Raw genomic sequence first — 27,975 nt, forward strand, 5'->3', positions numbered from 1 at the left:
ATTTTTCTTTTTCAGGAATAACAGAAGAGGAGACCCCTCAGTTTCTGACCCCTCCTATGTTGAAATTCACCAGGAGCCTCTCCATGCCGGACACATCAGAGGACATCCCACCCCCACCCGCCATCTCCCCTCCATCTCCCCCTTACAACAACGTCCCCAACCCCCAGGGCAGAGGCTACGGCACCATCAGACACTCTGCTCCTAAAGGCACCGCCCCAGAGCGAGGGGACCTCACCGCGGGCGGCAGCGATGGGTGGAGGGAGCAGGGGGGTATGTACTACAGAGAGCCCCAGTCAGAACAGTACCAGTCTGAGGACCACCACCACCAACAGGGAAGCCACAGTCCAGGCCAAGGCCTCACAGCCCAGCAGAGCTTCCTGAACCGCAGGGCCCAGATCCCTGAGAACCCCTACTCAGACCTGGGGAAGATGGGCAACCTGGGGCTGTTTGCCCCCAACAAGCCCCAGAGGAGGAAGGGCATGCTGGTGAAGCAGGACAAGATCGAGGACAGCCCTGAGAAGATCTGCACCATCAAAATCCCAACCATCATCATCAAGGAGCCGTCTACATCCAGCAGTGGTAAGAGCAGCCAGGGCAGCAGCATGGAGATAGAAACTGGCACCCACGAACACCCGGGACAGCTCCGGCCCGACGACGGACACAACCCCAGCAGCCCCTTTGCCACGGCCATGGCGGGCGCCGTGCGAGAGCGCGAGAGGAGGATGGTGGAGTCTCACCAGAACTCCCCATCCTACAGGTTCACCGACCAGGGTGACGAAGACTCGCCTCCCGCCCCAATCCCTCGCCTCCGCCACTCCAAGTCCATCGACGAGGGGATGTTCAGTAGTGATGAACGCCTGCGCCGCATCATGGCCCCACCTGCCTCTCTCCTCAACATCCCCAGAGAAGGAGGCAATGTGACGAACTTCAATACCTCAGAGCCCAACATAGTGAGGGAGCCACTCCACACCCGCACGGGTCACCACAGCCCGGTCAGTCTGCCAAACAAGACCTACACCTCCAGCAGCGGACACTACGTCCACCCAGTAACTGGGAAGCCTCTGGACCCTAACTCCCCTCTTGCACTGGCTCTAGCTGCACGGGACCGGGCCATGAGAGAGCAGTCCCAGCCTCTCCCACTGAAGACTGAGCTACCCAAACCTGACCTGAACAAGCCTCTGTTCATCGACACTAAGCTAAGGACTGGCATGGATGCGAGTTTCTCCTCGACGGCCACCATGGGTCGACCAGGCAGGGCAGGGCTTCGCAGGCAGATGACCGAGGCCAAGTACGAGACAGAGTCCAAATACGACCACCCGCTGGCTAAAGACCAGGACAAGAGTCTATCCCGGCCTGAGAGAGAAGAGGAGAAGAAGAACATGTTGATAGACATCGTGGACACGTCTCAGCAGAAGTCTGCTGGTCTGCTGATGGTTCACACCACTGACGGAGACAGGTCTGAGGAGAACAGCCTGTCTGAGGGGGACAGGGACGGGGCAGTGAGTCCAGACAGCACCCCCAGCGAGCTCCGGGATCCCAACCAACCTAACACCTCCAAAATGTCCTCCCCTAACCCCCATAACTCCCACTCTATGGGCCCTGGACCCAGAGGTAGTAAGACCATGATCACCGTCACCTCAGTAGATGAGCCGGTCAAACTCCCCTTCGGCATCCCCCCTCCGCCCTGCGTTCCCTCTGTTGACATTGACGATGACTTCTTCGCTGACCCACTGCCGCCGCCGCTGGAGTTCGCCAACAGCTTCGACATCCCAGAGGACCAGAAGGGGGCGATCGCTGAACTGCTCAAACAGCATCGAAACGCTGGTAGAGCCCCGTCGTCTCTAGCTCCTTTCTACCCCCACCATGGTAACACCCCAAGCCACCCTGACCAGACGATGATCAAACGGCCTGCAGTGCTCACTAACTGTATGCCCCCCAGCTTCCCCCCCAACGCCCTGGAGAGCTACGAGCCTATCAGTGACTCTGGGATCGATGTGGAGCCAGACAGCCGCAGTAGTGGAGATCCTCAGATGGAGACTACAAGCACTGTATCCACTGTGTCCAGTATCTCTACGCTGTCGTCAGACGGTGGCGAGGCGCTGGACAACACATGCACAGTCTATGCAGATGGACAGGCCTTTCTGGTGGACCGGACCTCAAAGCCAAAAAACAGGCAACCTGCCGCCAACAAGAGTAATGCACTTTACAAGGACCCCGCCTTGATGGATAGAGAAGAGAACCTAAGAACTTTCGGAACGCCCTCCTCTGTCCCGCCACCTCCCCCCGGGGCATGCGTCCACTCAGAGCCCCCCAGAACACCAACGCAAAGGACCTCAAAGCTGTGGGGAGACCCGCCAGGCTCTAACCCCTATGACATGCAGAACAAGGACAAGACACCAAAGCCAGGGGACGGGATAGACTCTTCTTCCTCAGGATGTAGGACCGTTTTTGGATCAAGGTAATCTTTGTTTTTGCTGTGTGTGTGCATGCCGTGTGTGTGTGTGTGTCTAAGCATGCTTGTGTGTGCGTCCGCGTTTCTGTGCATGCATATGTGTGTGTGTTCTACCGGAGAGCAGAAAGAGTTGCCTAGCAACCTAATAAGGAGAGCAGCAGCCTTGAGGAGTAGATGAGCAACAACGTCATGTCAGTCTGATTATCATAGAGACTAAACCGCCACAGCGCTCTCCTTGGAAGGAAGGGGTGAGCCATGTGTCACTGTGCGTGTGTCACAAGCGGCACGTTTCAAAATAGCACCGAGGCTACGTCCCAAATGGCACCATATTCCCTATTCAGTGCGCTACTTTTGATCGGGGCCTGCAGGGGAATACGGAATAGTGTTCAATTTGAGACCACACCCAGAGTCTCTTTAAACCGGGGTGGATGGTGTGTGTAACCTGTCTCTTTATCATCTATCATTTCAACAAACCCAGAGTATGTGAAATACCTAGGAGCAGCCGGGGCTCTCTCGTCAGTTAACCCTCCCCTTCCTTCCTCTACCAGTCACGTCAGATTACTAAAGTAGTATGGCACTGTAGACTAGAAGTGTGTATACGTTGAGGCTCCAACAGATGTAGGCTATGCAGTGTTGTATGTGTGGGATGTACGATTGTAGCCTGTAATTGTGTGTTTTGATTTTTGCCGGTATGGAAACATATTTCTGCGTGTGTATTTATGTCACCAGCTTTGTGTAGGCTATGTAGGTTTCTCTCTGTACGTTTGTTTATTTGGTGTGTGAATAGTTGCCGTTTGTCCATTTGTGTAAATTGCATATATCTGTTTTGTACAGTAGGCTACCTAAGCCTGCGTGGCATTTCTTAAAGACACGGCACGCTCCTCACCACAGCAGTCCCCTGTGATAGCAGCACTTATTATGGAAAGCTGTCGTTATTTACAGAGCAAACCAGAAGAGGCTAACCCTAAAATGCATGGCTATACCAGCAAAGTTCTGCTTGTGGTGGCTACAAGCTGAATATGCTGCAGAGCAGAGCACATCCCTGTCGTGTGATCTGAATGAGACATTAGGTTAACCTGATTCAACCTGATTCCTAGTGTGAATAGATGAATAGCATAGAGATCTTCTGACCCTTTCAAAATAATGGCTGTCACTTTATATGGGATTAGAGAAACACAGTTCGTTCATTTTGTATTTAGAATGAATTCCCCACTTCCTACTTACAAAGGAGTGAATATCTCTTTTGTTTTTATTCTTAACTTCTTTTACTTCCCTCTCCTCTGACACAAACAAACACACACACACACACACACACACACACACACACACACACACACACACACACACACACACACACACACACACACACACACAGACACACACACACACACACACACACACAAACACACACTGTAGCCTACTCCCAGTCTGCAGTTTTGCAGGAGTTGGTGTAGTATAGGGAAAGACTGTTTTATTCTCCTGTAGGTCTGTCAGGTCAGGTAGACTACTTCTTCCCTTCCCCTCGCAGGAGGAGAGACATCAAAGCGTCCGTCTCTTACTGGCCCCGTCAGAGCATCTCAGGGAGGGAGGGGGCAGGATTAGTGGATGAATGTATATACTGCAGGGGTTATGTACTGTGTTTGTTTGCATCCAGGTGTAGTTGTGGAATATTTCAGTTTGTTTGTCAGGCTGACTTAGCGTCTCTGACTAATGTTTAAGTTCAATATTTTCTGATAAACAACACCCCTCTCTTTCGTCCTCTAACCTGGTGCGTTCTGTACTTTCCGTAGGTGTCCAGATGGTGGGTCCCTTGCCTCAGGTACACAGCGGAATACCACAGTCACTTTTGCTGCCCAGCTCGGCCCGAGCGTGCCGGCCCCATCTCCACAACGAGAGACAGAGAGTCTCCCCCACCACCGAGCCCCCAGCCCCATCCTCTCTCCTCCAGACTCAGGCCTCAGCTGTGCCTCCTCCCTCCCCGCAACCTCCCCCACCCTCTCGGATGTGTTCGGCCTGCCCACCCCCCCTCTCAGCCTGGGCACGGGGAGCAGCCGCTCACCCTCCCCCCTCACCCTCATGCAGGCCGTCTCCAACAAGCCTTTTGCCACCAAGCCGGTTCTGATGTGGAGCAAGCACGATGTGGCCGACTGGTTGGAGAGCCTAAACCTGGCAGAGCACAGAGACACCTTCATGGACAACGACATCGAGGGCTCCCATCTGCCCAGCCTGCAGAAGGACGACCTCATAGATCTCGGGGTGACCAGAGTCGGCCATCGGATGAACATAGAGAGAGCTTTGAAACTGCTGATGGACAGATGAGAAGAGAGGATAGAGGTCTCTCAGTCTCCAACACAACAACTTCACATAACAGTTTTATTTACGTTGACTTATTTAAACTCTACTTACTGTACAATTCTTATGATGATGCTTGTTTTGTCAAAACTTAGAAATATCCTCATGTATCCTGAAGAAACTGCAACTTGAAACAGCACTGCAGTTTCCTGAATAAGCACAAAAGTCCCCCAGAGTGGGATAGAGTGATCCCAGGTGAGACAGAGCCGCGCTGTCAGTAGAAAGTAAGGAAGCAGACACACAGGGACCTGGCTGCGATGTGGAATACACTACACTATCAAACAGAACAGCAGCCTAATCACTACGGGACTTAAGGACTTTTGAAATCAACCTCATTTGAATGCAAAACCAGAACCAGCTTTGCAGGGGTTTCATTTTCTATTGTATCTCTGTTAGAAAGTATGTGAATACTGATCTCTTCAGGAAAAAGGGTGGGAATCTGCACTGCACAGGGCCGGCGCTAGAACAAATCAGTTGGACGGGCACATTTTGTTTTACGGGACCTCCTATGTGTGTACGTGCTTGGCCTCAAGGTACCCCCCCTCCTCAAGCTAATTGAGCAGTCAGTCTGACTGCAACGTTCCAACAGTGTATTTAATACATTTAATATATGCTATCGCCAAAATAATCATTTGGTTGTGTTTATGAAGGTCTTAAGTAACATTAGAATACAACGAATATATTTCCAAAAACACAAGAGTATTTTCATTAGTTTATGTTACTGTAGGATACAGTATGTAAAAACTGAAAAACACAACAAAAATACACCCAAATTCAAGTGTTCAATAAATTGTATTCGTGGAGTGCCTTTGTTACAACTATGAAACAGAAAGCATAGGTGTGGGAATGCGGTAACAGCTTCTTTTTATAACGACAAAATAAAAGTACCCCAACCACCAAGACGCACGGTGTGCAGTCAAACGATGAAAACATCAGTAGCCTAAACATATAAGCGCCAAGTGTGCTTGATAAATAGTGAAAATCATCGCAAAGCAATAATGGCATTATAATGAATACACAGTAAGAGTCGATGACAGCCGTAAGAAATTGTCAATTATCAGTTGGAGAATGTCCATCTCATATAAACAAACGAAAGCGCTTTGAGGCCTGCCCTTTCAGTGATGACGTTTTGTGCTGATATTTGGCCTGTAGCATTGTCACCGGCTTGTTCTTTCCAAGCGGTGCCATCCCTTCCTCTCTCCTGTCTCACCGTTTCATTTGTTGGTGGCGCAGGCACCTTCTCAGTGTGCACCATTCTGGCTTTTTTGTTGTTGTTGCCTTTACGCCTCGGATGTGTAGTTTCAGCCTGAGGCTCAGAATCAGAAGAATAATCATCAGAGATTTCATCATGATTCATTTCTTCCCCACCATCTGAATCATTTTCATTCAGATTTTGTAGCAACGCTTGCCATTTTAAATTACGCACGCTCTCACTGTCTACTCCAAGTAGGCCAGAATAGACTGAAAAGACTGCTTGGTTTCGGTGAACTGATATAGGGCACATACTATTTTGAGGTTATAATTAGAATAGATCAATACAATAAAATGTCCCGCACTGTTCTTCATTCACAATTGGTGATTATATAATTATGTATTGTTTGCTGCCCCTCGCTCATCAACTCACCCATTCCCCATATCATACTTTACTTAATTTATTTAATCTGTTGTTATATGTGTGAAATTAGTTTCAGTATAGTTTAGGTTCAGATTCGAGACAGTTATTGGGGGGTTATCAACTGGGCATGGCACTATCGGGAGCAGGCCCTACTGTCGGCAGGACAGTAGGCAATTGGGAAAAAACATTATAAAACTGGTTCTGTTTGATTCTAACAACAGTGTGTTTTATAGACTTATTTAGGAAAGGTCAAGGACGAAAGGGGGCATGACTTTATAAATGGCAGAGTAGTGCATGTTTTAGCCTAATGAGCAGTCCAAATGACTGCTTTAGCGGTTCTAGTGTGGGTTTTATAGTAAAGACATTTAGCTGTAAAAATGTATTACCTTTTAATGTGGCATGAACACAACCAGTCATGTTTTCTTCATCTGATTGTCCAGCAAATCACTTCAAGAAATAAGTTACCTTCGTGCACTCGTCCAAATAGCATCCGAGTGAGCGAAACAGCGCCCCTCTGTCTTACTATATGTAGCCCATGTATCTGATACGATGTGGCAAAAAAAGAGAATGACATGCCATGCTCTTTAATTCCAGACACCGTCACATACATGGGCTACACATACTGAGACAGAGTGGCGCTGTTTCGCTCGCCCGGATGCTTTATCTGAGATTGACGCTGTCTTTATGTCGGCGCACGTCTCGGTCAAATAAATTATACGCCACAGTGGACGGGTTATAATACCCATAAAAACACGGAAATGGTTCCAATGGTTTTTACGACATAAATCTTTCACGCCGTGAATTTGACAGAAGATACGAATTAATTGTGTTTGGTGTAGGCTTACCTTGTCGTGACGTTTTGATAGCTGTGTAATTCTCTCACGGACAAGGTGAGTTTTTATCAATATATTCGCCTCAATTTAATATAATCAATGTGCAAAGCTAGTTATTGATACACTTTTACTTGTCCGGAGAGATTTGCGCGGCTATCAAAACGTCACTCCAAGGTAAGCCAACACAAAACACAGACCTTATACGAAGTAGTTCTAAGATCCCAGACACAAAAATGAATGGTGAAAAAAATGATTTCAACCATTTCCTGGTTTTATGACTCGTACTGTGTTACTCAATAGGGCTTAGGGGGCGGGCCATGGCACTGCAGTGTGTGGAATTCATTTTTCTCTCTCCTTTTTACTGGGATGTAGTTTGATTTGAGGGACAGTACAGTGTTTTCTCAGACAAAGGTATTGCACATTTCTACCCTGAAAGGGAGATCACATCAGATGGATTTCAAAATAGGCGCAGTAGCAAGTTGTTGCCCTTAGATTTCACTTGCCACGTTTTCAACATACTTTCAAGTTTTAATATTTGTTTGTAGTTATGTTTACTTGAGGATGGAAATCATTATACTGTCTTCCGCAGGAAGCTGAAGTGTGTGCCAGCAGCTCTCCCTACTGTTGTCTTCTGAACATGACATGGCAGAGAGAGCAGAGCCTGGCAGTCAGGGCTTTCCAATCGTTATCACCAACCATCATCCTTTCTTTCGCAGTCTTCTATGTCCTCTGAGAGGAATAATACACACACTATCGCATTAGGTTATTACTATACCCTGAACTGATGTTTAGGGCTTTGGGATTGAAGACTCAGGAATGGATTACCCTAGTTCAACAGAGTAGCAGGGACGGGGTCAATTTCAATTCAGGAAGTAAACTGAAATTCTAATTCTACATTTTTCTCAGAGAAGCATTGAAGAAAATTTCCGTTTACTTCCTGGATTTAAAAGGAATTTACCCCAACACTGCAGAATAGGCATGTTTCTGAAGACGAATATCAGCCAAGTTTATGCAACGATGAGAAAAAGTAGGCGAACAAACACTAAAGTTGGAATTTCCTTTTCCCCTTCCCCTAGAATAGGAATAGTTCAACTTGTTTGGCAATCGAAGAGAGGCAGATACCTCTAAGAATCAAGTTGCTAGAAATGTTATATGATTATTGAAGTATTAGAGATGTATTTATTCTATGATGGTGTTTTGATGGGTTTTGTTGATGAGGAAGAAAGTTGTAGATATCCACAGACATGATGATAGCTTCTTTATAGAATTAGATCATGCTTTTAGGGGAATTTTTACTCCCAGTGACTGCTGTTCTGGAACACATGGAGCTACAGGACATTTGCTAAACTATGTGCCATTTGACTTCTTTGACAGGTCTCTTTTATACAACACGTCTGAAACTGGCCAAATCCAAAACAGTATCACCAGAATAAGAATGTCCTTAAGTGCAGCATCATTTCCCTCCATGTTCTCAAGGCAAAGTCTCCTCATACCATCACCAGTCCAAAAAGGCAGGGATTCACTCATCGTAATGTTGATGAGTTTAAATGTAGTTTACTATCTCCACTGTTTTTTTTCTGAAACAGTCTGAAGTGTTATTTTCCACTCAGTTTGCTTTGGGTTTATATCCCTGACCTTAACAGTGTAAACTTTTTCATATTTGAAATTCCCCAAAACAAAATGAAAGTGCTAGCTAAAATTCTAACAGTATTTATGAAACATTCTTTTGGATTGACATCTCAGAGCACAACAAATTCAGTGTATGGGTGGGACGTGTGTGTGATCTAATGGTGTGACAGGGGGGAAAACACACCTTGATATGACTGATGACTTTGTAAAAAAAAAAAGTGTGATGGTCCGCAATCGAAAGGATGTTGCCTAAAGCATACTTAATTTGCATTTATCTACGACTGTCTGATGACTGTAGTATGACCTCATAACAGAAAAGTTCTAGTGCGATAGACTGCAGAGTAGTGCTTATCACCTGTCAGTTGTCACTGTTGACATGCGGGCACACTTTGAGATGAGATCTTATGTTAAGAACCACAGGAACAAGAAAGAGCACAGCACAGTATTTTTTGATTACGTAGAGATATTTAATATTAGGATATATTCCTATCCGTGTTGTTGCCATATCAACCCTGAGCTGTGGTTAGGTTTTTCAAAAAGAAGAGAGATATGATTAAGAAGCAATATAATATCAATTCTGTTTCAAGTTGTTGTTTTTCTTATTCTTTTCCAGGGGAATAATTATACATGTAACAGGATTTCAAGTCTCTCTATTTTTAAAATTGACATAAATAATTGTGTTATAATCCATATTCCTATAGAGCATATTTGAAACTTTTAGCAATTGATAGTCATGTATTTACAAAGCCTCTGTAATTATTAAAAGCTGATATCAACTGATTTGCATAGTTTTTGCATCATGTGTGTATAAATGAAGATTCTCAGGCTGTACATTTCGACACTATTTGCTCTAGAAAGCGTTATATGACCACTATATGACCAAGAGAAAAACACACCACTGAATGTGACTGTTGATGTACAGTAGAGTTGATGGCTGCACGTTGCACTGAGGTCATGTACAGGCCTAAAGGCTTAGTAGTGAAGCTGACTAGACCTATATACTTACTAAGGCATCTGAAGCTCCAAGAGGTTCAAGGAAATTCAATTAATCAGGAGATGGGGCTATGCTTCTGTACCTTGGCAAACATTTTTAAAAGCTACTTTTCCTTGTTACTTTGCCCTGTAGGGCCACTGTAGTATGCTGTCAATGGAACATAGCATAGAAATCCAGACTGAATTCTGCTCTATTTCAGGTTTATTTCACTCCACTGGGAAACAATAGTGAAATGTAGTACGATGCAGTCTGGCTACATTGGACATGTTAAGATGCCGTAAACTGACAGGTATCAGCTCCAAACTTTATGTCCTCTTGTTTTATTCTTCATAGATACAGAATCACTCTGCTTTTTGTCCACGTCCTTTTCATGCTATCTTATGTTGCTGTAATTTTATGCTACAAATAATTCATTTACTTTAGAGAAAAATTCATATTATTGAGATCAAAGGAATTTAAGTATTTGTAACTGCACTTTCCCCTAAGTTCACAAACCAACATTTTATGGAGGTTAATAAATATAATATTGCGCAATATTTGATCACGTTGATGTTGTGTTGCTTTTTTGTCTTGAAAAGACATGTCCAATGGTGCTCCATGTTTTTTTGACAACTGATACACTGGGTGTTGCAATGAGTTCTAACAATGTGTTCAATTATTCTGGTTCCAGATCTGTTTTGTGCTGTCTTGCCAATGCCTATGGTAAATCATATGGTCGCTTGTATTTCTCAATAGTCCTGTTTATACCTGGTTCTAACTTGACTCCTTTGTCCTGATTTTGTCCACATTCTGATAGTGCCTACATTTTTTGACCGGTGTAGACAATCAGAAGACACATTATGATCTGATTGTGATCAGATCAACCTGCCCACCTCCGGATGTAGTCAGACACGCATTGTGTCTGTTTATCTAGGGTCAGTCTGTTACATCTGGAGTATTTCTCTTGTCTTATCCGGTGTCCTGTGTGAATTTAAATATGCTCTCTCTAATTCTCTCTTTCTCTCTTTCTTTCTTTCTCTCGGAGGACCTGAGCCCTATGACCATGCCTCAGGACTACCTGGCATGATGACTCCTTGCTGTCCCCAGTCCACCTGGCCGTGCTGCTGCTCCAGTTTCAACTGTTCTGCCTGCGGCTATGGAACCCTGACCTGTTCACCGGACGTGCTTGTTGCACCCTCGACAACTACTATGATTATTATTTGACCATGCTGGTCATTTATGAACATTTTAACATCTTGACCCATGTTCTGTTATAATATCCACCCGGCACAGCCAGAAGAGGACTGGCCACCCCTCATAGCCTGGTTCCTCTCTAGGTTTCTTCCTAGGTTTTGGCCTTTCTAGGGAGTTTTTCCTAGGGAGTTTTTCCTAGCCACCGTGCTTCTTTCACATGCATTGCTTGCTGTTTGGGGTTTTAGGCTGGGTTTCTGTACAGCACTTTGAGATATCAGCTGATGTACAAAGGGCTATATAAATAAATTTGATTTGATTTATCTTACGAGTGTAGACAGAGAAACCATTTAAATCATCATTATTCCGCCCTCTAAAATCACTTACAGGTGGCACCATTAACTGATTACATCAATATGTGTCTAACAATAAATAAATAAATATTATTTTGAGAAATAGCTGTGAAATAATTTGCATAAAGGAAGGGACCAGGATATCTGGTCACAATGCAGTCACAGGATGGATAACAGACACATTTTAATACAATGTGTAGACATTTCTGGAAATGTGGGCACAATCACAATGTAGACAAGATCAGGACGAAGGACCCATATTAGCACCAGGTATAAACAGGGCTAATGTTTGACTTGAAAATTATTTTCGAAGTTGGCAAGACAGCCGAAACAGATCTGAGATCAGGCTAGTGTTCAATCATTTAGATATATGGATGTGATGCAATCCACAGGAGGTTTGGATATACGTCATCATCTCCACTACCCTTGCAGCTTGATCAAAGGTACGATATACAGTACTCCACTCACCCAACCTAATCCTGTGCCAAAGTTATACCTTCTGATATACTGGGCTGTTGCTATTGTAGTGTCTCTCCAATGATGCCTTTTAAATTATCTCAGGATTACACTTTTGTCCAATATTGAGCTAGTATTTGGCAGCAGGTGTGTGTGTGATCTAATATTATTTTGCTGTAATATACATTTTAGTGTGACATTTGTTGATTTATAATCATTTTAATTGAAGGTTAATTACTCCTAATTACTGGATAATCGTCCATTTGGAGCCAACAGAATAATTATATTCTGAACTCTATCCTTCTAAAATGAGGTGCCCTTTATGTGCCCTCTAGTGGATATCATGATTCTGAGAAATGGCCCCTGAATGTCCTTTAACCCATCATTACATTTTTTGCACAAATTAGGAGAGAAGATCTCAGTCCTAACGGAAGATGTCGCCAAGATATAGTCTACGCTCAAGAATAGGAGATTATTTTCCCTCACAAGGCATTTACTTTGAAAGTACATGCAAATTCAATTGTAATTACACTGTAATAACTTATGAGTGTAGCTTTTTTTGGGGTGACCCTCTTGGGCCACTGGAGGGTTCCAATCAGGGACCTGAGTGTCCTTGGTCAGTGGTTCTGCTGGCACGAGGTACACACACACACACAAAACACACACACCCTGCAGGCCAGTCATCCCTCAGTGGTCATCAGGTCTCTAAGGACTGCTGCACGTCCAGCTGGGGTTCATTAAACTGGACGCCCATTGTGATACTGTGAGAAAGTGCCTTTATATACCCGATGGGTGTACATACACACACGTACACATATACACACACACCCATGCATGCATGCATGCACAAATGCATACACACACATACAGTACCGGTCAAAAGTTTGGACATACCTACTCATTACAGGATTTTTCTACATTGTAGAATAATAGTGAAGACATCAAAACTATGAAATAACACATATGAAATCCTATAGTAACCAGAAATTGTTAAACAAATCAAAATGTATTTTATATTTGAGATTCTTTAAAGTAGCCATCCTTAGCCTTGATGACGTCTTTGCACACTCTTGGCATTCTCTCAACCAGCTTCATGAGTTAGTTACCTAGAATGCATTTCAATTAACAGGTGTGCCTTCTTAAAAGTTAATTTGTGGAATTTCTTTCCTTTTTAATGCGTTTGAGCCAATCAGTTGTGTTGTAACAAGGTAGGGTTGGTATACAGAAGATAGCCCTATATGGTAAAAGACCAAGTCCATATTATGGAAAGAAGAGCTCAAATAAGCAAAGAGAAATGACAGTCCATCATTACTTTGAGACATGAAGGTCAGTCAGTGCAGAATATTTAAAGAACTTTGAAATTGTCTTCAAGTGCAGCCGCAAAAACCATCAAGCACTATGATGAAACTGGATCTCATGAGGGCCGCCACAGGAAAGGAAGACCCAGAGTTACGTCTGCTGCAAAGGAGAAGCTCATTAGGAGTTACCAGCTTCAGAAATTGCAGCCCAAATAAATGCTTCACAAAGTTCAAGTATCAAGAACTATCTCAACATCAACTGTTTAGAGGAGACTGCATGAATCAGGCCTTCATTGTTGAATTGCTGCAAAGAAACCACTAATAAAGGACAGCAATAATAAGAAGAGACTTGCTTGGACCAAAAAACACAAGCACTGGACATTAGACCGGTGGAAATCAGTACTTTGGTCTGATGAGTCCAAATTTGTGATTGTTGGGTCCAACCGCCTTCTCTTAGTGAGACGCAGAGTAGGTGAATGGATTATCTCAGCATGTGTGGTTCCCACCGTGAAGCATTGAGGAGGAGGTGTGATGGTGTGGGGGTGCTTTGCTGGTGACAAAGTCTGTGATTTATTTAGAATTCAAGGCACACTTAACCAGCATGGCTACCACAGCATTCTGCAGCGATACGCCATCCCATCTGGTTTGCGTTTAGTGGGACTATTATTTGTTTTTCAACAGGACAATGACCAAACACACCTCCAAAAAGCAGCCAACAAGTACACAGCATATGTGGGAACTCCTTCAGGACTGTTAGAAAGGCATTCCAGGTGAAGCTGGTTGAGAGATGCCAAGAGTGTGCAAAGCTGTCATCAAGGCAAAGGGTGGTTACTTTGAAGAATCTAAAATCTAAAATATATTTTGATTTGTTTAACACTTTTCTGGTTACTACATGATTCCATATGTGTTATCTCATAGTTTTGATGTCTTCAGTATTATTCTACAATGTTGAAAATAGTAAAAAATAAGGAAAAACCCTTGAATGAGTAGATGTGTCCAAACGTTTGACTGATACTGTACATGCGGACAGACATACTCACACACATGCACACATGAACACACACACGCACACCCTGCAGAGGAGTGGAAAAGAAACATATTACCAAGACTAATCTGTAATGTGTGTACACAAGAGGAGGGGAAACCAATTACTGTGCATTTATGTAGAAATTATAATACCGGTTGAAACTGCATTAAACAGCTGTAGGGCTAATTTGTGATTCAAACGAGCCACTTGAACCAGTCTCAACCATAGAGATCTAGTTTTTCACCTATAGGATATTCATGGTCTCAATGCTCTCAACAAAATGAAAGCACTGCTTTTTAATTCGATTAACCCGGTTTTTACTGTGTATGTTGAAACCCAAAAAGTATTTTACTTAAGGATCCCTAGACTGTTTAAAAATAGCAGAAAGCCTACAGTTTGTTTTGATGAGAGAGCTGTAGTCTATCATGGGCTTTGTCCCAAATAGCACTCTATTCCCTACATAGTGCACTACTTTTGACCAGCGCTGGTTAAAAGCATTGCACTATATAGTGAATAGGGTTCCATTTGGGACACGGTCCGTGATGTGCGTGAGGAGGTGGTCGCAGAGTCACGCTAGCATTGGTCATTCTCAGTAACCTTTGACCCGAGGCTGGCCTGGCAGTCTCTGGAGGCTGGCTGAACTCTGCCAGATCACTCTGTGTGTTCCTACATCCACATCCAGCTGTTTCAAAGGTCTCACTTCATCACTAACCCATCCTCCTTCAGAGTCCCTTGGGACAATGACAGGAACATAGAAGCCTCTCAGAGTTAGCTCACTCACTGCAGTGCTGGTTTTTATAAGGCTGTAGGTTGTAAACATGGAGTTTACAATTCCATTTGTCAAAAAATGTATATCATCAGTAAAAGTAATGTGACTGAAGCAATATCCTAATGCAGGGTTCCCCAACTGTTGGACATAAAAGACTGTAAAAAATGCCAGCAAATCAGCTCCAAGTGATTTCATTTTGGGAAATTGGTTCCAAGGTATTCCCTCACATAATAGAGAGATATACTGTATGTGGTCGTATACAAATGTAAGCAATGTTTGAAATGATTATGCTTTTGTCAAATATTATATATGTTCAGGCGGTCAATTTGCTGTCTACAAATAATTTGTCATTATAATCCAGCTCAGGAAAAAAAAAAATCGGCCTGTGGCTGAATCTTGTTGATGATCCCTGCCCTAATGTTTCCACTTCCTGTGTTTCTCATATCAGCATTAAAACTCCCCCACCCCAATCCATTTTTACATTTACATTTTTGTAATTTAGCAGATGCTCTTATCCAGAGTGACCTACCTTTGAGCAGTTCTCTTAAGATAGCTAGGTAAGAAAACAATCGTAGCAAGTACATTTTCCCTCAAAAAAGTACAATAGTTATCAGCACACATTGACACATTCACCCCTTCACACATTCACAACCACCAACAATAACATGTTTAAATATAACTTGGAGACAATGGAACAATCAACATTCAGTCTGTAAAATTGATTTTGGTTTATTCAGTGAAATAAAATAAAAACGTTGAAATATATGGGTCAGCATATTCCCATTAATCTCGAAAACAAACAGCTGATAACCAAAAATACTCTACTGGTAAACATGATCCCACGCCACAAGTTCAGACAACAGATGTTTTTTAGTATCTGTAAAAAAAAAAAAAGAGTTATTAGTCATTTATATATAGCGTCCCATGCTTCTATTTCCAGGCAGTGAAGAAAAGACTGGTGGAAAATAAACCGACTGGATAGAGGTTTAGGAAACAATATTTATTACAATATTATGAGGTGAATTGAGGAGCTATTTGGACAGATTAAGGAGAATACTGTGTTGGGTGGTAAGGTGGTATACTTTATTTTGAAATCAGTCCAAAGTATACTGTGTGAAAAGAGGCACGTGTGGTTCAACTGTGAAATATTATTATGATTAAAGGGAATAACTTCACACACAGGTGACTGCCTGCTGGTCCCAGCGTGTCTAATTTCACATTTTCTTTAAACGCGGACACAGTATATCTATTATGAATTAGGTTTTAAAATCTTAGCCCCAAATTATATTAAGCCTATAGTCTTAGCCATAAATCATGTATCTAACTTTCAAAGGCTGTGTTTGTTTACACTGGCAGCCCAATTCAGATGTTTTGCCTAATTATTGCCCTGGTTTCCGAGAGCCTTCCTTGCATTAAGATCATCGCTAGAACCTTCTTACGATGTATCTTTATTAGCGGTGGTGTTTCCCAGAGCTCTTCATAATAAAAACCGTTGCACATCTACAAGTGATTTTTACCTTATCAGTACCGACACACTGTCAAATGACGCACATAGCGAACGTTCTCTCCACGTGCTTGTTTGAGAAACACTTAAAAAGCTGGCTCGTAAATAACGATACACTTTATTCATAGCAGTTATCCACTAAAGATATAATCAAGATTTGTTTACGCTATCTGTCTGACTGTTACTACCGATAACTTCAGAACGAAGTTGACTACAAATTCAAAGTTGCCAAAGTATTTTCAATTGTTACAAACAAGTGAAGGGCAAAATTATGCTTCAAATGAAAACCGAGGTGATTACATCAAATATAGGCCTACATAGGCAGTTGAGTTCTATTTTGCCACTAGGCTACTTAAATGTTTTGCCTAAATGTGGCCAATCTGTGATTGAGAGCATTATTATTGGGTACGCATAATAAACCACCTCAAAAGACATAGGTGGTAATATCTCTCTAGGAGCTGATCCGTCGTCAGTATTGTGGAATCATTTTAATGTTACTGTAAGATTTGAATGGAGAAAGCTGCTTTTCTTTCGATCCTATCAGTATCGACATATGTCTAATGATGCACTTTGCGAATGTTCTCTATGTGCTTGTTTGGGAAACACTTTAAAAAGTTGCTTCGTAAATAAGGATGCATCTGGTACGATCACCGTAACGCTTAAATTACATCGCAACTGGGAAACAAGGCCTGGATTTGATTGGCCAAAAGACCAATTAGTGGAAAAAGATCAGATTCACGTTGAACCGAACAGGGAGATTTGTGGGATCTCAAATCTGTATGAGTCAACATTGCTCAACCATATATAAACAATGCATTCTACCTCTAAGTTGTTTTACTGATTATATCTGACCTTACAGTTGACCTTCGTGGCTGTAGAATGTGTGCCATTAAACATGAACTCTTTTAACTTTCCTAAGGCCTCTGCTATCTGTTTATCGCCACAGCAGACCAGGGTTCAAATACTATTCGAAATGATTTCAAATACTTGAGCTGTGCTTGATTGAGCATGCCTGGCACAATAGAACCAAATTGGATAGTCAAAAAAGTGTAACCCCTCCCACTCTGGCACTCCTGGCAGGCTAAAGCAAATACTAAAAGTATTTGAAAGATTAAAAATAGTATTCATCCCAGGGATGCTCATATCAATGCCATGCCATGGACCATGAAAGACTGTTAGACTGACATTTGTTGGCTTCAGTGGATGGGCAGTTCATCATTTTTATAAGGGGTTAAGGTAGCAGACAGTAACTCTATACAGTCCCTTGAACTAGGGTCAATCTCAAACTTTGTTGCATAGTGGTGCATTGTGGACAGAGAGTAGCAGGGCAGCCACATAGACTACTATATCTGTATTTATGTCAATCAAAGACAGAAACACCTTCTAGTCAGGAAACATACCGGTTCAAAAAAGGAAACCTATGGAACTCAACTCACAAGAAGCTAGATGGTTAGATGTTGATTTGATTTTGATTTGATTTGATTTAGATAAACCAACTAAAATAACATGTTTTTCTTAACCAAATGTGGGAATTGAATGCTCTAAATGTGTTATGGTTCTTCCTGGCACCAGAGGGCGGTCTCTGCCGAGACTTTTTATGGTACTCAGGTGTGTCTTATCATTTCATTATTGTTTCCCCTTTAAGAGAGGTGTGTTTTCTGTTTCCCTTTGTTAGCTCTTGAATTTAGCTCCCTGTATGTTTGCATTCGAGAATGGGTGAGACAGCGCTCTTTTGACACCACCCTAGTATCCCGGTTTCCTGAGCACCCCAAGCCCCCCCGAACCCAGCATTGAGGATCCCATGCAGCTTGGTCGCACACGTCTGAGCCCACAGGAGCGTGATATGCGCGAAGGCTGCTGCGTCTACTGCGGAGGTCTCGGCCATCTCCGTGCTACATGCCCAGAGCTGACGGGAAATGCCAGAGCTCGCCAGAACCCGGGAGAGACCCTGACGAGCTGTGCAGTTACCTCTTGGCAACCCAGTCACCGTCTGTCACTACCCACAACCCTCCACTGGGACAACCGTCAGCACCAGATTCAAGCCTTTGTGGACTCCGGGGCCTCAGATAATTTCATGAATCAAGACTTCACCAGAGATTTACAAATCCCTGGGGTGAAATGTCCCATCCCTCTGCAGATTCAAGCCCTCGATGGATGCCGCATTCGCTCCGGTCAGGGGGAATATGAGATCAAGCCCATTCTACTGTAGGTTGGGGTGAACCACTGTGAGACTCTTTTTTTAAAGGGGTGGATCAGCTTTAATATTGCAGATAGATTGTTACTTCCATCAATGTAATTGTCTGCATCTTTTCTAATGGCCCATATATTTTTGGGGTAAATATACATATGTACAGTTGAAGTCGGAAGTTTACATACACTTAGGTTGGAGTCATTAAAACTCGTTTTGCAACCACTCCACAAATTTCTTGTTAACAAACTATAGTTTTGGCAAGTCGGTTAGGACATCTACATTGTGCATGACACAAGTAATTTTCCCAACAATTGTTTACAGACAGATTATTTCCCTTATAATTCACTGTATCACAATTCCAGTGGGTCAGAAGTTTACATACATTAAGTTGACTGTGCCTTTAAACAGCTTGGAAAATTCCAGAAAATGATGTCATGGCTTTAGAAGCTTCTGATAAGCTAATTGACATAATTTGAGTCAATTGGAGGTGTACCTGTGGATGTATTTCAAGGCATACCTTCAAACTCAGTGGCTCTTTGCTTGATATCATGGGAAAATCAAAAGAAATCAGCCAAGACTTCAGAAAAAAAATGGTGGTTCATCCTTGGGAGAAATGTCCAAACGCCTGGAGGTACCACGCTCATCTGTACAAACAATAGTGCGCAAGTATAAACACCATGGGACCACGCAGCCGTCATACCGCTCAGGAAGGAGGCGCCTTCTGTCTCCTAGAGATGAACGTACTTTGGTGCGAAAAGTGCAAATCAATTCCAGAACAACAGCAAAGGAACTTGTGAAGATGCTGAAGGAAACGGGTACAAAAGTATCTGTATCCACAGTAAAACGAGTCTTATATCAACACAACCTGAAAGGCTGCTCAGCAAAGAAGAAGTGACTGCTCCAAAACCGCCATAAAAAAGCCAGACTACGGTTTGCAACTGCACATAGGGACAAAGATTGTACTTTTTGGAGAAATGTCCTCTAGTCTGATGAAACAAGAATAGAAATGGTTTGCCATAATGACCATTGTTATGCTTGGAGGAAAAAGGGGGAGGCTTACAAGCCGAACAACACCATCCCAACCGTGAAGCAAGGGGGTGGCAGCATCATGTTGTGGGGGTGCTTTGGTGCAGGAGGGACTGGTGCACTTCATAAAATAGATGCCATCATGAGTCGGGAAAAGTATGTGGATATATTGAAGCAGCATCTCAAGACATCAGTCAGGAAGTTAAAGCTTGGTCGCAAAATGGTCTTCCAAATGGACAATGACCCCAAGCCTACTTCCAAAGTTGTGGTAAAATAGCTTATTAAGAACAACAAAGTCAAGATATTGGAGTGGCCATCAAAAAGCCCTGACCTCAATCCCAAAGAACATTTGTGGGCAGAACTGAAAAAAATAAAGCGTGTGTAAGCAAGGAGGCCTACAAACCTGACTCAGTTACCAGCTCTGTCAGGAGGAATGGGCCAAAATTCACCCAATTTATTGTGGGAAGCTTGTGGAAGGCTACCCGAGTGTCAGTTTGGTTTTGCCCCCCCCCCCCCCCCCCCCCCCCCCCCAAGAGGCTGAAGCAGGGGTGCCATCAGCCGGGGCGTTCATTCGGCGATGTCGCTGCACCTGGATCAGAGCGCAATCCTCCTTACTCCGCTCCTCTGCTCGACATCAACATCAGGCACACCGGCACCGACACATCTTCGGCTCCTCCGACTGGGTCAACGAGTGTAGCTGTCCACCCATGATCTCCCTTAAAGGTGGATTCGCGGAAACTCGCTCCTCTACATAGTACCATTCAAGATCCTGAGTCACATCAACCCGGTCACCTATCGTCTCCAGCTTCCCAGGTCCATGGGGGTCTGTCCGTCCTTCCATTTCTCCCGTCTCAAACTGGTAAGGACCAGTCCCTTCTCTCCCCCCACACCTGCTCTTCCTTCCCCTCAACTTGTGGATGGCCGACCAGCCTACACTGTCCGGTGTCTGTTGGAGGCTCGTCGGTTCCGAGGGACCCTGCAGTACTTGGTGGACGGAGGGCTACGGTCCCGAGGAGCGTGCGTGGGTGCCTGCCCGGCAAATCCTGGACCCGGGTCTTGTTAGAAACCTCAACCGACTATGTGGTGGTCGTCATGGCTCCGCGGCTGAAGCTGCTCCTAGAAGGGGAGGTTCGTCATGGTTCCTCCTGGCACCAGAGGGCGGCAGAGACCGCCCTAGATACTTTATGTTACTCAGGTGTGTCTTATCATTTCATTATTCCCCCTTTAAGAGAGGTTTGTTTTCTGTTTCCCTTTGTTAGCTCTTGAATTCAGTTCCCTGTATGTTTCCCCCACATTAGTTTTCGAGTGTGGGTGTTTGTTGTTTTGAGTTTTTAGTTTTCCTGTATTGTTACGTTCTGAAGTATTTATGTTTTTTCCAAGTCGCTGATTCCTGGTCTGGTTCATTCTCTGCTCTTGGGTTCACTCTACCATGTCACAAAATGTCTTTCTTAGTGTGGTGTGGCTCTATTGATTGTATTACCACTTAATATTGCACCAAAGAACAAGAAACTATCAGATTGCTTCACTCTAAAGTGTTAAAGTTCCAGTCTAGTCTTTAATAATGTTGTGGCATGGCCACTGAGTTCTTGTTATAATTGTTCACTTGTGCATTGTCTGCTTGAACTGCGTATGTGAAGGCAAATCATATTATTCAATTGCCATTTAATTGTAAGAATGTTGGCCAAATGTTAAGCCTCAGGCCTTGTGGATAACCATTTTAGGAGGGAATCTCCCTTACATTTTTTAGCTTGAAGTCAGGCGAGTTTAATGACAACTCAAATACTCAGGTAGAGTTTTACCTGGTCAGGTCGCATGGACAAGAAAAGCTCTATCTTAGTATTTGAGGTGAACTCATATAACTAATGTCAAGCAGTAAGCAAGTGAGATTCTCTACTAACGAGGACGACCTTAAAGATGATGATTATCATATGATTGTTATCATTATGCGTGACTAACAAGGGTTTTCTGAAATAGTTGATTCTATCACACCAAAAGTTGAGGTGACAGATCTAGTACAATCAATTACAGTTGAGTGTAGGAGTTGAATGAAGGACCTACTACATAGTTACCCTTAATGGAATGCACTAGAGACAAATATCAAAGGTGGGGGGGCACGTCAGGGTTCTTTTGTAGGATGCACCTGTTTGATAGAGATTAAGAGAGATCTAAGTACAACAGTCACAGCTCATATTTGCTTACGATGGACCTTATTACATTTTACAAAGAGGAGTACCTAGCGATCAGTGGATTGGTTAGGCTATTGTTCACTGTTAAAATAGAATGATTCAAATCACCATCATTGTGTAGAATGGAAGGGTATTTTAATGTAAAATGAGATCTGGTGTTTGGAGGGTGTTTGAATGTAAGTGTTATGATACACAGAAAGTGTTTAAAAAAGAAACCCAACTTAGTTCTTCAATCTGATAAGTTGTGTTTTTACGATTTTTTTTAGTGCATGTAAAATACTGGTTTGGCAGACTGTCTCTTACAATGACATGGTTTTAAATTGCCAATGGTTTAAGATATAAATATTGATTGATGACGATTTTCAGTCAATATTTTGATTAACATTTTAAAGAGGGTAGGGTAGAAAATGCCACTAATTATAGGCTAGAGTTGCAGGCCCATTGTGAGATCATAAATAATGTTACAATAAAAATGTTTAGGGCTATGTAAGTTATAGCAGAGGTAACGTATAAAGTGGGCTTTCATGTGAGAGGTGGATGTGAACCCTGGTCTCCCACTTGTGAAAAATATGCCTTAGTCTACTCAGCCAGTGTTCAAGACTGAACTGTTGTGCTGAACCACCCTTGTAAAACTGAGCAAATGGAGCCCGATTCAGACTTGAGATAAGTAGACTTAAACAGGGACTCAATGAAGCATAGACTTAAGTAAAAACATTTGTAAAGTCTATATTAAATAAAGTTAGCGCAAGTCTGAATAGGGCTAAGGAGAATATTTTTATGTAAAATTCCACCTTTATTTTTTCAGTGCTTTGTTTAGACAGATAAGAAACAGAGAAGGAACGAAAGTTGGATGTGGGAATTGAACCCCAGACTGCTGGGGCAGGAAGTAAGATGGCACATTTCTTCTGAATTTTACCCCTCTCAACCACAGCCACATGCCGTATGAAGAATGTGGGCCCCCATATCAGAAGACAAATGTTTAGATTATAGGGAAAATGTGAACTTCAAACATTGTGCTGCGGTACTGTTCAGAATTACCCCAGTCCGCGGCATGGAGGTGGTAAAGTATAAAACAAGTTTGCAGGCCCCCCCCCCCCCCCCCGGGTGTTTGGGTTCTTCCTGAACTCATACAGGTGAGAGCACCAAACGGTCAGACGAAACTCTCCAAAACAATCCAAGAAATGATGCTAATAGTCGAAGTCAAACAAACATTGTGATTCATTGATCAGTTTTCTTGATGCTACGTGTAGTTGTTAATTGACACGTCATTGTTTGCACCTTTCGTGCACTTGTTTTTTATGCAAATGTAGCTATTTAGTTAAAAGTGCTGGCTTGTTTGCCTACTAACTGTGTAAGCTTCACCTAGTGTTTGATGATGTATGCCACACATGCTATATGGTACACTAAATAGCCACTACCAACTTAGCCTGCTCTAGCTTTGGTCTTGCAATGTATTAATATTATAGAAGTTAATAGCCTAATTATGCATTGATATACTATAATTATTGCTTGTTATTATTTGCTATTTCTCTGTCTCCCTGTAGAAAAACATACATACAAACTACGTGACACACGGGCTGGCCAATTCTAACCAAAGCCAATCAAGACAAGAATCAGACTGTCAACTGAACTGTCAACTGTCAATCATATAATCTAACTCAACTGTACTGGGATTCAATCTATCAGAACAACCTTCCATGCCATGTACCCTCTTCTGAATATAAAGACTCTTTTCCGGGTTAGTGCTCCCAGTCTCTGGCAAGGTGTTGCACAACTCTTTATTAAGTGCTGTTACAACCAGTGGAGGCTTGTCAGAGGAGGAAGGGGAGGACCATCCTCCTCAGTGAATTTCATTTAAAAAAAAATTGCTAAACATTTTAAAAGTTATCCTTTTTAGATAAAACTATACTAAATATAATCTCATGTCACCAAATAATTGATTAAAACACATTGTTTTGCAATGAAGGTCTAGAGTAGCCTTAACAGCATTCTGTAGAGTAGCAACATGGTGTAGACGGAGGACAGCAAGCTTCCGTCCTCCTCTGGGTACATTGACTTCAATACATGGTTCTCAATTCCATAGACTTGCACAGTAATTATGACAACTTCCGGAGGACGTCCTCTAACCTATCAGAGCTCTTGCAGCATGAACTGACATGTTGTCCACCCAATCAAAGGATCAGAGAATTAATCTAATACTGAAAGTGTAAACTACAGCTAGCTAGCACTGCAGTGCATAAAATGTTGTGAGTAGCTGACTCAAAGAGAGAGCGAGACAATAGTTGAAAAAATGTATTTCTTCCAAAATGAAGGAGAAGCAAGATAGAGAGATTTCATAATTTTTTTTCACTTTTAATTTTACTTACTTAGCTAGCAAATGCAGCTAGCTAGTTTAGCCTGCTCAAACAGAGGGATGGTATGTCAGCTAGCTGGCTATGACTATCCAACACAACACTGGAACTCTTCCAAGTCAAGGTAAGCTTTTAGTTTTACTAACTTATTGCCACCAGGGCCCGCCGGTGTAAGTGCTAAACTGCTTACTGGCTGAACACTAACGTTACTGCATGATTGTAGCAGGTTTACTAACACAGTAGTTCTATTAGCTATGTTGACTATGGCGTTACTTTAGCTAATATGGGGACAACGATGTAGGCTGTGTGTAGCGGTTATGATATGATTTGGCTTGGAAATGTTTTTTTTGCCTGGTCTCATACTGCTGATGTGTTGTGCATTGAAGTCCACAATCGAAGGGAAAAGGTGAGGAGGAGAGTGCATTGATGCGAGAAGGAATACCATGCGGCTGCTATGAAAGTGAACTGTGTTTACGCGTGATCAGGGGTGTATTCATTCCGTCGAATCTGTTGAACAACTTTTCTTAAACGGAAGCAAACGTAACAGGGACAGACATACCTGAATTTTTCCAATAGAAACTCTCATTTACAACTGTTGGACTAATGATTACACCCTGGATCAGCTAGATGCAGGAGAGTGTCACTGTATTGAATGTGTCACTGTCTGTCACTTCAAATCTTTCTCTCGACCTGTGTGCACCTACTTTGTAAACTTTAATTCGTAGGCTAGGTTGTAGCAACCTCATGATGGGTGTAGGGAAAATGTGAGTTTCATGTAGTGGCCTAAACCTATCCCTGTTACATTGAAATGGGTGAATGTAATATGAATGACAGTCATCGAATATGCTGTAATAGAAATAAGGCTATGGTCATGAAAATAAAAATTGTCCTCCCTCATCTTAAACGGCACCGACCACCACTGGTTAAAACTCACCTTGTCATGTTTCAGAACACCTCAGGATGAATGTTTCAGTACACCTTACATTTGTCCCACTACCCTCACACCCATATGTTTCAGTACTCCAGCAAAATTAAGGTTTTGTCTCCTTTAATTAAGGTGGTGGCAGCTCACTTGCCACTAGTTTTAGTCTTTCAAAGCACCTCATTATTACATTGTGGTAAGTTCTGGTATTTGTGGGACAGAATAATGCCCAATCAAGTGAAGTAGTCTCATGCATATGGAACAAACCCCGATGGATAATTCAATACAGCCTAAATATATGGCCTGCCTAAATGTATTGGCGAATTAAATTATTGAGTTGGGAATGTTTGGCTCCTAAATTAAATTTGGTTTACTCTACGCCATAAAAAAAGGGCTGATACTTCAATGGCAAAGAGGAAAAGAGGGACTGCCTCAGATATAGTTCTTCATGCATGTTCCTCTGCCTCACACTTTTCGCGCGACTCGACGAAGGAGGGCTGACAAGAGCGCAGCGCTCACTGACTATCCTCGGGAACAACGAGGAGAGGCTGACTGCTTGATGGTCACTATGGATTTAAATTCTCTGTAAACCTTCTCAGCAGGTTGGACCGGAGGCTTTTTATTTCATCCACTGCAGGTATAAAGTTGCTGATACATCTCTGTATAATTTTTTCAGTTGGTATGTGGGGATGGTGAAACAATGACAAGACTAGCTTAAGTCATTGTCACAGCGAACTATTATATTTTGTGTTTAAATGCATATTTCAAAATGATACATGTCAACTCAATTTCTCACGCAGGACAATAACACCCTTTAATCTGCGTGCGTAATAACGATGTAATAAACATACAACGAGACGTGTATCTATTTTTCGATTGTTTTGTGAATTGATACAATGGTGTAATTATGAGTGTGATATAAAATGCAGTGAATTAATTATTTACTTTGGTCTTTTGCATCTTTAACTTGAACTGTAAAGGGAGCTGGTTAACCTGCAGCGCTTTGCATAGGTCGGACTCCGCTAGATGAAAGGGAATTCAAGCAGCGAGAGCGGGAGATAATCGTTATATTTTTGAGTCTGAGCAAGCGTTAAAAAAGTTTTGTTATACAGACACAGACATGAAACTAGGCTTCAGTATGTATCTGTACAAAATGTGAGTATATGATTTGGTATACAAACATTCGGCAATCCCATTGACAGTTTAAAATAAGGAGCTACAAAGGTCTGACTTGGAGCGCATTGTTCCGGCCAAAGCATTTAAAAAAAAATCTTTATTTAACTAGTGAAGTCAGTTAAGAATAAATTCTTACTTACAATGACTGCATACCCCGGCCAAACCCTAACGACGCTGGGCCAATTGTGCGCCACCCTATGGGACTCCCAATCACGGCCAGTTGTGATACAGCCTGGACTCGAACCAGGGGCTGTAGTGACGCCTCTAGCACTGAAATACAGTGCCTTATTCCGCTGCGCCACTCAGGAGCAGAAACATCCACTTTTACCTTTCCTATTGTTTGGATGTGATTTAGTGACAGTCGAGCTCGAGGAAGGGAAGCCAATTCCTATTCTATGGTGTCAGGTGTACAAACTAATCCAGGAGTATGACAATCATGTTGTGAGAGAGGAGTTTTCCCTGTCGCAAAACCCTCACCTGTCTTTGTCAGTCAGGAGGGAGTGCACTGTGCAAGGCTGTCAGAAGGTCATATTGTCGATGCTGCGTGCATTGCGTGTTCAGTCATTACACACTGTAAGACTTTTCTGTCATTTCAACAGTAAAACACTGTAGAACATACAGTAAAACACTTTATAGGTTTTACAGAATGAAATTGCATTGCATTATGGGTAAAATGCAGAAAAATACTATTATTGGTAGCCTATTAATGGTAGCCTCTTGTGAAAATTACTTTAACATACTGCATTTCACGGATGGGCCCTCTGATCAATTTCCACCAGGGGTCTCAACTTACTGTTATAAGTTAGAATAGTAGAATACACAAGGTGCAATATGTAAACTTGGTTGTGGATCAGCAGTTCTTCTCTTGTTTTGTCAGTCACTGATAGTCAGTCAATTAGCCTATGTCAGCTAACATTTTTTAGATAGGATTTTGATCTCCACCCTATTGCAAAATGTGTATAATTGGAGGAAATGAGCTGACATGTGTTGTACAATCTTCTCTCCGCCCCATGGCAAAATGTGTAGAATTGCACGAAATTGACTCCAAAATGTAGTTTTAATGTCTAAAACTAATCTCTACTGTCAAGAGGGGGGCCACCATTTTTTTTCTTGCAATTGGGGACAGGGGCGGATATGGATATTAGCAATTGCGGCCCCTCATAAGTTCAGGTTTTTGGTGGCCCCCAACCCCATCAAAGATTCCCATCCCTGTATTGCTTTACAGTAATAGGTTATGTATACTGGAGACAAAAAATGTCAGTTTAAGGGGCCAACCTCATGCTGTCAGGTGAGACACATGAAGCTCAGACCATTTTAGTAAATATCTTTTTGAAGCGGCAGTGAAGTGGACAAATATTTTCAGCACCTTCTGGGTACACTGTTAAAATATCTTGTTGTTTTTACAGTATTATACAATACAACTAACCTGTGATTTTAGGTGGAACATGTAAATTGTACCTTATATTCCAATGAAACATTGGTTTAACAGTATACATTTCTGTAAAGATCTACTGTATTTCAAATGGTACTATAATTACACCCAGCAGAATACAGTACCCTACCGTATTTTTGGTGGGTGCATGGTATTGTTATTTCTGACTCATCAACATATTTTGAGGTGTGCCTTGTAAGAGGCAACATTTGTTGCACCCGTGAGTGAGAGTGCTGTAC

General features: G+C 42.7%; 2 protein-coding genes across 5 annotated transcripts in view; both read left to right on the top strand.

The window, feature by feature from the left end:
• shank2b (SH3 and multiple ankyrin repeat domains 2b) overlaps positions 1 to 10,411 on the top strand; it is a 177,733-nt gene extending 167,322 nt beyond the window's left edge. For both annotated transcript variants that reach the window (XM_029697128.1, XM_029697129.1), the window contains 2 exons: positions 16 to 2,458; positions 4,243 to 10,411. In XM_029697128.1, coding sequence (XP_029552988.1) covers positions 16 to 2,458; positions 4,243 to 4,771 — 2,972 coding nt within the window. In that variant the 3' untranslated portion in view covers positions 4,772 to 10,411. The remainder of the gene's footprint in view (positions 1 to 15; positions 2,459 to 4,242) is intronic.
• Positions 10,412 to 25,535: 15,124 nt separating this feature from the next.
• The window catches only part of LOC115152354 (anoctamin-1), a 68,528-nt gene continuing 66,088 nt past the window's right edge, over positions 25,536 to 27,975 (top strand). For 2 of the 3 annotated variants that reach the window (XM_029697132.1, XM_029697138.1), the window contains exon 1: positions 25,536 to 25,765. The gene's annotated coding sequence lies outside the window, so the exon portion shown is untranslated. The remainder of the gene's footprint in view (positions 25,766 to 27,975) is intronic. The other variant, XM_029697135.1, reaches the window with a different exon arrangement.

Source organism: Salmo trutta, chromosome 17 (genome assembly GCF_901001165.1).
Source record: "Salmo trutta chromosome 17, fSalTru1.1, whole genome shotgun sequence".
NCBI lineage: Eukaryota > Metazoa > Chordata > Actinopteri > Salmoniformes > Salmonidae > Salmo > Salmo trutta.